Source organism: Morone saxatilis, unplaced genomic scaffold (genome assembly GCF_004916995.1).
Source record: "Morone saxatilis isolate NCDOM2014 unplaced genomic scaffold, NCSU_SB_2.0 Contig17, whole genome shotgun sequence".
Classification (NCBI taxonomy): domain Eukaryota; kingdom Metazoa; phylum Chordata; class Actinopteri; family Moronidae; genus Morone; species Morone saxatilis.
The window spans coordinates 3,013,837-3,025,287 of NW_023339729.1; the positions used below are offsets into that span (position 1 = coordinate 3,013,837).

Consider the following 11,451-nt stretch of genomic DNA (forward strand, 5'->3'; position numbering starts at 1 on the left):
CTGCCAATAGAGCCTCATAAATGTTACACACTGGACCTTTAACATTTCAGAACTTCTTTTCCTACCCAAAAAAAGGTATTGAACTGAAGGCATCAAAAACAGTACAGTTTTGGTACTGAAAAACAGGAATTGCATTGACACTTTCTTACTGAATCCTCTTCGTTCCTTGGAGGGCATGAGGCAACCTTCCATAGTTTTCTATCCTTGGCAACAGTTCATCCCTCGCATCCACTCTAGTATCGACACTAGTAGAGAAAAACAAAAAAACATCCCAGTCCTGCAGTATCTGTCTGTAATCTTCATAGACAGCAGTGTGTAAATAAGAAACTCTGTTAACCCAACATCACTGTATTTAACTTCTTCCCACATTATACTTGTGTATTAATGCTTGGTAATCATTGCCTTGATAATCTCACCGCAGTCCACTGCAATTCTTTTCAGTTTACCACTTGCTGTAATTAATTAGCAACTAAATAAAGTTGAAACTATATTGAGAAACAAACTGCAAACAGTTTCTGGGTCAGCCTGTGTCAGTCTGCTTTCTTTAGGGCTGTCGTGAATCTGTCTTCCTTTGGCCTGTACCCCTTTTAGGGCATCATAAGAGGCTCAGATCTTCTGTTTTCACTGCTGCAGTTTACAGTCAGTGGTGGGCAGCCCTGTCCCACAGCCCTGGTAATTGAGGCTAAGAGGTTTATCCGGAGTCAGGCTCTCAGGTCCGGGTCAGATAGAGGGGCCCGGAGCTGACCAGGACTGGAGAGGCTCTCCAGAGACAGTCAGCGGCTGGTCGCTGTCTTTCATCTTCCATCCTCTCCCCCATCCCCCCACCCCTTTTTTTGTCTCAGTTGCTCTCCTCCACACTTTGGCTGAGGAGGGTCTCTCAGTATCTCCATAATCTCCCATATGTGTGTGTGGGGGTTATTTTCTTTCTTCTCTGTCTCTTGTTTCCTCCGTCTGTCAGTCCTACAAATACACATGTGCACACAAACCCGGACAGCCCACTCAGAGTAACAGGGGTCTCTCTCAGGACGCTGGGCTAATTTTACCCTTACCACCAGGCCTGGACGGCGGGGTGGGGGTGGAAGAGAGAGGGAGGGCACATGTAGAGGTGTTATTTTGAGCAGCTGTGCTGAGGCGTAGGATGAGACGGTAAGCAACCTGAGGGCAGCTTATCAGAGGTGGAGTCATGTGTGTGTGTGTATTTGTGTGCATGTGACCACCTCTCCTGCTATTACAGACATGTATTGGCTGATATTAATGGCTCTCTGTGGAGTGATACCATACTATGGATTGCGAGGAATGCAACCAACACATACTCACATTAACACGCGCACACACCCACGCATGTATTCAATTTTGTTTCAGCAAAGTAATTTGTTCCTTGCTAACTGACACCGTGCCGCATTTTCTTGTATAAAACTAGATGATTCAGCTCCGTGCAGATATAGGAGCCACTGACTACTTTCTTTCATTTCTTCATCTTTGAACACACTTCCTGACACTCTCATTTACCGCAGCGTTGAGTAATTAGAACTATCCAACATTGCGTTCAACTTGTGCAACTGAAGTTAAATTGCTCTCTTTTTTATCATTATCTTGTTGTCAGACTAGCTGCAGATTCAGCCCTTCTTAGAACTGTACGCTCACAATTGGGATTCAGCTGACTGCAAACTTCATCGCCACAGGCCTCAGGCAAATTGCTAATCAAAGCAAAACACAGTAAGACCGCTATTAACCGTTGTTCTTTCTCTGTCTCAATCCCGCTTCCTCCTTCTCTCCCCCTTCCCTTCCAGACAGCGAGATTGTTCCTCCTGACTGCCTGCGCCCACGCTCCTTCACCACAGTGCGCTCCTCCTCCCTGCGGCGGGAAGCTGATGACTCCCGCCTGTCCGTCAGCCTGTGCGACCTCAACCTGCAGCAGGAGGACGGGCACCCCGCCCACGCTCACTCCCACCGCCACACCCTCCACCTCGCCTCGGCCTCCTCCTCCTCCGCCTGCCCCATACCACAGAACTCCCTCAACTCCCAGCAGTCCTCCCTGCTGCCGTCTGCCCTGGAGAGCGACCTCCACTTCCACCAGCTGCGCGGCGCCCACATAAAGACGCTGGATGAGCAGACAGTGGCGCGATCTGAGCACGCACGAGAGGAACGCACTCTAGTCTTCACCAACCGGCCCCTGCGCACCGGAGAGACCGTCTTTATCAAAGTCACCAAATCCAGCCCGGCACGCTCGGGCTCATTGTCCTATGGGGTGACGTCCTGCGACCCAGCCGTGCTGCGCCCCAGCGACCTGCCCTACAATCCGGAGGCTCTGGTGGACAGGAAGGAGTTTTGGGCAGTGTGTCGAGTGCCAACGCCCCTCCAAAGCAGTGACATCCTGGGCTTTTTGGTCAACCAGGAAGGAGAGGTCATCCTCAGCCACAACGGCACCAATGTGGGCATGCAGGTGTGTGTGGACAACTCCCGCCCACTCTGGATGTTCTTTGGTCTGCATGGAGCTGTGACTCAGCTGAGGATTCTGGGTAAGTAAGCACAGCATGAAGTTACATTAGATATTAGGGGTAAGTAATAATAATAATAATAATAATAATAATAATAATAATAATAATAATAATAATAATACAAAAATCATTGAAGTTTATCATTTTCTGTGTTGTGCTTCTACATAATTGTAATGTTTGTTTCTATTTGTTTATTTGGTTTTTTTTGTTTTTTCTTACTATTATGTTCTTGTATTCTACTTTTATTATATTGTACAGTGTCTTTGAGCATTTAGAAAAGCGCTCTTTTAAATAAAATGTATTATTATTATTATTATTATTATTATACAGTCAGGGGACTTGTGAGAGACTGGTCTGGTCCAAAAATGCTGGATCCTACACCTTCCATTATGCAACCAATAGCCTCTGTTGGCTTTTATGCTTAATGCTGATATCTGTGTATATGTTGGATGATAAATGCCAAGAAAGTGCAGTACATAAGGTCCTCCAGAGAGCACTGACAAGGTTACCCAGTATGCATATGGTCACAATGAAAGCAAAAAACTAACTAACCCTATAAATTTACGATGTGATCATTATTTATGTTATCAGCCGACATATATTGTTATAGGATTTGTAAACTTCCAACTTCCTTTAGAAAGCTCTTCAAGAGTCACAGAAGACATCATACAACTGTTTCCACAGGATAAGTGTTATTATTTATGACGAGTAAACTGATCTGAGTGCCATTCTTAACTCTGGAGTGGTAACAGCACTGTATCAGTATGTCAGTGTTGAGGGGGAATGGTTTAAAGAGGCACCAAACTGTGTAGGTGCAATTAAAATGAAATCTAAATGAAGGAATTCATCTATAAAGTCCCAGTGGTCACAACATGAGGTGGAACAGCCTGACGACAAATGTCTGACACTCTAAAACTTCAACTCATGTTTCATCATTATCTCATTCATCTCCTGTTAGTGGAGTAATGGTCACCCTTTATTCGTTGACCGCACGCTTTATCTTGTGAATAATCCCACTTGAAAGAGTAATTTATGGTGGAAACAACCATCCTTTTAGCCCAGTGATGTGTCCCGGGTCAGAAACTTACAGATCAGGATATTGATCTTCATTTGGCCGGGCATGCCGCTAGTGAGACCTCGGAGCTCCGTGCTTAATTCACTCACTCCCCGGGGTTGAAATCTATTTGTGTGAAGCACTGATTGCTCTGACAGTATGCCAATGGGGGCAAACCACTTCTCCCTGTTTGGAAATTATAGCTCAGGTCACGACCAGCACCAAAGGGTCAAGAGTTAGGGAAGCAGTTTGTCACTTTGTTTGTCACACAGCAGATGTCTTGAGACAGGAAGCGTCCGTACACATTCATGGGATTAGCGAGAAAAGTAGATGCTCTGTCACGACCCGGGAGAATGAAAAACAGGAAGTGAGCGAACGGAGGTGGAGAGAGGCTGTGGGAAGAGAGGGCTGTGACCTGTGCGCAGCGGGGACGACAAGATGTCTCAGCAGGGTGGACACTTTGCCTGCCAGTGGTGTGCCGGGACACCTGAGGTTTGTTTACCCTTTCTAAATGCTGATAATGACAGGGGGAGCAGGGAAGGTGTGAGAGCCCGGCACTTCGTTTCACCCTGCCAAGCATATTGCCTTCCCACAGTGTGCAGGCAGCTGTAGAGGAGGGGGCGGGGGGGGCTGCTTTCAAAAATATGAAAGGTGGAAGACAGCTCTGCAATAGGCTATCTTTATGAATGCCACTCTTAATGGCATTTGTCCTCACATCTGCCAAAAAAAGTCAGCAAAATCCCTTTTAAACGACAATAATTTACACATAAAAATATCACAATTTCCAACAACACTATATTATTGTGTTACTAACTCAACAAGTTAGAGCAGAGGGTTGACAGTAAAAAGGCCACATCTTTGTCAGCTGTGTAATGTAAATTGCCACGTGCGGCGATGAATGCTGTCTCCCATTAATGCGGCTCTTAAGAGGCATAACGAAACAGCGCCGGCCTTTCAAAGGTGTCACAAGTGTTTGTCTGTGGCGGAAAATGCATCTATAAATACATCCTGCTTTACTTCAGTGACAGGAGCGGAAAAAGGAAGCAGAGGTTAAAAGATGGGGGAACGACATTAGTTTTAAGTAGACATCCAAGAGAGAGACTGCAGTTATGGCTTAAACGTTTCTCTCATCAGAAGTATTGGAAGGCAGTTTTACAGGATTTTAAAGCTGGAGTGCGGGACCTGAAGGTACGTTACATTCAAGCCCTCTCCAAACAAGTTCACACATGGCTGATCACGCCTATCCCCACCAGGTACGTCTCTCTGTATTTCGCAGTATACACATGACTTTCCCGCACTGAAGCACCAGTTTTTATACCTTTTTACATCAACCAGCAATGCAAGCGTTTTAAAGGGTCTCAGTCCGTCCACAGAGTGATCGGTTAGCTTGCCAACCCTTGCAACCAGCCAAAAATGCCGTATTTCATAGTTTAATTTTATTATATCGTTTTTTTTGTACTGATACACACACATAGACTGTAACTGACTCTGTTTTTTGTGTAATTACTCTCACTGCCAGAGGGGGAGACAAAAGTTCCACACTGCAGCTTTAAAGGTGGCTCTTGCACATTACACAAGAGGATTCACTACGTTCACTGCGGTCTAATGCTGTCCTGTAAGCTTGACCCACTTAACACCAACTGACAGCAAAGTAACCCTGACAGCCACGTCAATACAAATCACAGTCAGCTTCAATATACAGTAGCATGGGTGTGCCGAAAGAGAATATTGGCAAATACCAAAATATCAGAATTTCAGCTTTCATGGACTATGTTTCAGTCTCCTCTTCAACAAAAATCAAACCGTATTGCTTTTAGAGAGATGTCTTTATGGTACAGTAAGCACTTTTGCTAGATCCTGTTTTATCACAGAGATCACACCTACTTAACTGTTAAATTACAGTTTGGTGTGGCAACTGTGCATAGCAGACCACCTGGTTTTTCTATGTGCATTTCTAACAGTCGTTTAGTGAAACCAGAGAGCCTTGGCAGTGCTACAAAACAGGAATAGCAGAACAATGAGAGCGGTCCGAGGCACATCTCCTTATCAGAGCAGATCTTGGAATTCCCACTGAGGTGTGAATCATCTTTACATTCCAGCTGCTTTGAATTAGGGAGCATCTTTTATCTTGCTCTTGCAACTCTTGATCTCTTGCTTTATGTTGACTGGAGAGAAATTTAGCTTTCAGTTGAGCTGAATTCGAGCCTTGTCTTCTGCTCGAAGTGAGGGATGTTAAACTTGAAAGCCTGGTAGTCCCAGTGGACTCCTGCTCTTCAGGATGGCAAGATAAAGTAGTCATCACAGAGGACTCTCACTTCAAACAAAGCATGAAGTAATGGACCTTTCTAATAGGAACAGGCATACTCAAACAGATACATCAGGGAAGCACAGGTCAGCCAAGAGTGCTTGGACAGGGTAATGATGGTGGATGAAATTGATACTACATTAGTTATATTAGTAGTAATGGCATAGGGAGTAATTCTTATTTTATCATCTTAAATTAAAGTGTCATTCTGTTTTAAATCTATTTGAAGAAATTATGTACAACATACATACATTTATACGTATACATAGATATACATACCTAAAGATACATTGTGTATATCCTTGTAGCCTTTGTTAGCATTTTGCTTGAGTTGGGTGCATGTGTGTCCTCATGGACATTGCTCCATAGCACTACTAGTGGTCAAACTCTCCACAGGGTACCTTTTTTTGATTTAGATTCTGAACAAGAAGTCACTAGCTGTGAGGCATTAAGGTCCAGTGTGTAACATTTAGGAGGATCTATTTTCAGAAATGGAATATTCATAGGTATGTTTTTATTGGTGTATAATCACCTGAAAATAAGAATTGTTGTGTTTCTGTTACCTTAGAATGACCTAGGGAGTGGGTCCTGTTCTACAGAAGCCACCATGCTGAACCGCCATGTCTACAGTAGCCCAAAATGGAACCAATTAAACACTAGGTCTAGATAGAGCATCTCATGTTTTTGGGAACCCTGCCACTAAATCCTACACACTGGTCCTTTTAATGTCCATTACACACAAGTAAGCAAAATTGGATGAATGAGTAATAGTGAAACTAAGACCATGTTTTTACCTGACTTAAAAATCAATTTTATATGGTCAGAATTGTACTTCTCAGCCTCAGCTGTACTTAGGCTAAGCTGTGCTTTGAGCTGAGTGCTAACATGAGCTATCGTGGTAACCTTAGTGTGCATGTTAACCATCGGATAACATGCTAGCCTTGAGCATGCTATCTTGTTAACAGGTTCATATTCATTTAGTTAGTTAGTGTAACTAGCATGCTATATTAGCATCAATATATCTAAATGTAGTTGACACTCACAAGAAAATGGTGGTTAGTTTATTAGTATGAGATATACAGCAGTATTTCTCTCTAAAGCAAAGTGTTGGTCTAACAGACTGACCCAATGACCAGCTGCCATCCCTGGAGCCACACCGGTGCCAGAAATGCATGTGGGCGGTTTAGTCTGACATACATAAAAACTGACAGAATGTGTGTTTTCTAAGCTCTCCATGCCAAGACATGTCACCTTAAGTTTCACCCACTGGGAGACAACAACTCATAGACTACATGTCACCACAGTACCTCAGTTTCTACTGTCCAAATATTTCTTATTAGTGCGATTATACCAAAAAAATCTAAAACCAGACCAGCTGACAGTTGAACTTTGAGAGAGAGATATTGAGGGGAACCTTGTGCCTTGTGGCGTGGAAATAGGACACCCATTCAGTGACCCACTTCGCATGTATTATAGATTCCATTAAAATGTCAGCGCGCTCATGCTCAAGTGAAACGTCTCACCACCCACATCCTCATACACTGCAGCTGCCACACTCCTCTCTCCTCTTCTCAGCTTCTGTCAGCTGGTGTCTTCTGCTCTTCTCCTCTCTGCTCTTCTCTTCTCTCAGTTTTGTTTTTGTTTTCCTCATTTTTGTGCCATCCCCACCTCTTTGTTTCAATCCCTCCAATTATCACACGTGTCCCTTCAGCAGTGTCTGACACACAAACACACTGACATTCACACAAATGCATACACATTGATATATAGACACCAACAGGCTCATTTATCATCTATAATTAAGTGTAAAGGGCAGCATACTATGATGTGATCGTATAGCACTGTGTGCTATTCCAATAATTGCCCTGTTCTCTCTTATGTGCATGCTCCACTTAACTTCCTGTGCATGTATGAAACAGGCAGGTTTCAGAAGTGGGGGGACTTATTAAAAAAAAAAAAAAAAAAATATGATATTATGTAATATCATAAATAATTTGATAATGCTATTCCTCGTGTTGATTTATATTATAAGTGATCAAGCATATCTTATCATATTATGATTTATTTATTCAGTTTTTATTCTCATATTGTTTAATATAGTTTCTAATTTAGAACATGCCAGACACTCATTTTTTTTATATTCTCTGTATTTTTTTTATTATGATAGAGTACAATGTATTCTGTCCTTTTACGCCTTATTTTACTCAGTGTCAATAGTGTCTAAACCTACCACTAACAATAAACAAGAGCACCCTTTGATTATTTCAATTATCCTTATATCTCTTTTTTCGTAATGATTCATATTCTATATTTCTTATTCACCGTGGATTTGGGGATCCTCTGCTCATTTCTTCCTCATATTCTCTTTCTCCTATTTCTGTCATTTGGTATGTGTGTAGCATTGGTGGTATTCTAGTCTCTATTTTTCTATGTTCTCTTTTCTATGATTATGCTCAATGTTTTATGGGTCTATTTTGTTCTGCTGGCCAGTCAAAGAATGGCCACAGATTGTTCCAAGCCACTCCTTATTTAGCGTGTGGCTTAGGGTCATTTCTGTTGGAAAGGTGATACCTGTCGGCCCAGTCTGAGGTCCTGGAGCACTCTGGAAAAGTTTTCTTCCAGGATTTATCTCTTTATCTTTTCTCTCTATTCTAATCTCCTTCATATTCATATCCTCTATCTTTTCTTCTCCTCTTGTTTTTCTAGTTCTATATAATTTATCTATTTCTTTTTTTTTCCTCTATATCTAATGCTTGTCTCTATCCTACTCTTATTTTTCTATTTCTGGATGTATTTCTATTTTATTATCTATGTCTCTTTTCATCTATCATATTCCGCTTATATATCTTATATCGCCAAAAAGTGTGTGTTCTATGTATCTTTTTTCTCGATTCTATGTATTCTATTGATGATATTCTTTCTCATTTTATTTCTGTATTCTCTTTCTTTTTGCGTTGTTCTTTTTTTCATTATTTGTTCTTCACTGATGGATATTTGCTCCGTCGGCCACTCTGCCATATTTATATTATGCTCTTTTTTCTTCGTTTTATCTGGTGGGTAGGCTTTGCTATTTTTGTGATATGTTTGATCTGTTGGAACTTTCTTTCTCTCATCTCCCTACTGCATTCTTCTTGATCTGTCTTTATGTCATCTTTATTGATTTCTTGGTTCTCTTTTTATCTCTCTCTCTATCTCTAATATCTCTTTCTCCCGTACGATTGCCATTTTTCTGTATCTGTCCATGGTCTATGAATGTAGTTTTCTTTTCGTTCCTCTATAATTTCTTCTTCTTGCTATTTTATATGTTATTATGGAGGCCACTGTGCTTTTAGTAATCTCTGTATTGTTCTGTTCTAGATTATATTCTTGTAGTATCTTTTCTTGGTCCCAGATCTGTGCCTGCACCATCTGTCTCTGAGCTCTCTTGTGGCTTAGTCCTTTCGACTCTTCTATATTCTCATTTTCTCTTGACATTTCATCTGTTATGCTTTAATTTTTTCTTTATTAGACATTGTGTGTGTTTCCTGTTCTCTAATTCATTATCTCTATATCTATTTTTTAATTTATATATTCACTATCTGTGTTACTTTTCTCTATATGAAGTATCAAAACCATCTTCTTATATATAGATCAGAAGAGTAATGGATCAGCTAGTGTATTATTATATTGTTAGTGTCATCTATGTCAAGGGTTCTTATATCTATGTATGATTTTTTTTTTTTATATTTCATTTCTAGAATACGGATTTTGCAAAAATTTCGTACCATGTCAGTTTTTTTCTGTCAAGATGGGGTGCGCATTGTACATAATGGAAATAAAATGAAACTTTTGATTTTAGCAAGCATGGCTGCAATTATGAAACAAAGGTTTTTTTATGTGAAAGAATTTAAAGCGTCTGAATACTTCCGCGTACCCACTTATCTAATCTTATCATACTTATTACAACAATACGTTACGTACGTTACGTCACTACGCTATGTATTAATGTAAACCATTTCAATCTGTTTTGTTTGTCGTGAGGATGTTGAACAGATATCTTATTTAGTATATTGAGCAATTGTTAACATCCAAACAAACCAAATGTTTTGTCGCTTAAATCCTTATAACCTAAACCTTTATTTGTGAAAACCTGAATTGTTATATTCTTAGCTCAATAAAGTTGTTTAAAATTGATACCCACTAATACTATAAAACACCTGGTAGGCGGACTATGCATATGAAGGGGAACCGTTTGCAATATCGTCTTATAGCCCTGCAAATAATACCCGCAGGCCTCTATTGGGCTCAGAGGAGAGAGCAGTGGCCTGAGAGTAAAAACCTAGGGCGTTTAAAGCATAATACCAGAAATGCCACGAGTAATAACTAGGAAGAGTAAAGAACTCAATTATGTAATTAAAAATAACATTGTTGCTGATAAGTAGCTTCAGTGACGATTTCGAGTCACACTGACGTTAAGTTTTGTCGTATTGTGTATGTGTGACTGTAAAACTTAAGATAGTAAAACAGTACTTAACGTCAGGAATTTTCGGTAATTTTATGGAAACTAATCACTAAGAGGTGAGAAGCGTGGTAAGAAGAGGGCTGCTTTATTAATAATCTTTTTGAATTAGAAATATGAGTTCGTTTGACTTTACATTTGTCAAGTGTAATCTAAACAAGTTGTGGACTTTATTATTTTTTTATTAAAGGATTACTGTGTGTGTATAGCATACGGTTCAGTTATGCGATATGTACTGGAAGCACGCGCTTCCTCTCTACTACCTGGTAAAGAGCATGAACAACTCAGGATGTACAACTGTGTCCTTTACTCCCAAGAACATGCTCTTTTGTCTGTTAAGGATAATACTCCACCACAGAGAAAACAAAGAAGACATTTTATCAGGCAGGTAAGGCCATGAGCGCGGAAGCTACTACTTCTGAGCTGCTTTCCCTTCTCAATCCGACCTGCTAAAACACACACACAAAAAAAACTGAGCCTAAGTTGCCACATTTGTCCTGATAGTGCCGCAATTAAAATTAACGGCCAACCATCGTGAAATGGATTGTGTGAGGATACATTCACCAAGAAAGGTTGAAGTAAACTGTTTTGAGGTACTTTCCCCTCAGAGCCTGTTGCTGCTTGTAGATGCGTTAGTAGTTCAGCTCTATAAAAACAGGCCTGGAGATTAAACCCTTCCCTCCCCTCTGGTGTGTATTGTAAGATCGCGTTCGCAGAAGATCGAGTTGAGCACCCAACAAGCCTGAAAGGCTTTGTTTACAGGATTGCACTCTGATTATAACATCAGCGAGATCCAAACTACAGCTTATCTAACCCCCAGCCCGTGCCCTCCGTCTCCTCAGTATCACACCAGCCCCAGCCCCACCCACCCTGGTCACAACTCTGCATCCTCCCAATCTTAAAAGAATGAGCTCTCGTCTTGCATAAGATGTACTTCGTATGCGTGCAAAGATGGAATGGATGGATGATAGACGTATGGATGGAAGCAAGGAAGCAGTCAGAGATTGTGGCCAGCAGAGAGGCAGCCCGCTCTCATCAGCTGTTCTATCCACAGGTCTGGTTTTTAATCTGTTGGAATCGAACAGTCTGGGATCAG

The 11,451-nt window shown here is 41.2% G+C and overlaps 1 protein-coding gene across 1 annotated transcript in view; it reads left to right on the forward strand.

Annotated features, from left to right (window-relative positions):
• neurl1aa (neuralized E3 ubiquitin protein ligase 1Aa) overlaps positions 1-11,451 on the forward strand; it is a 44,514-nt gene that overhangs the window by 25,849 nt on the left and 7,214 nt on the right. Inside the window, exon 4 of the mRNA XM_035659381.1 lies at positions 1,791-2,519. Coding sequence (XP_035515274.1) covers positions 1,791-2,519 — 729 coding nt within the window. The remainder of the gene's footprint in view (positions 1-1,790; positions 2,520-11,451) is intronic.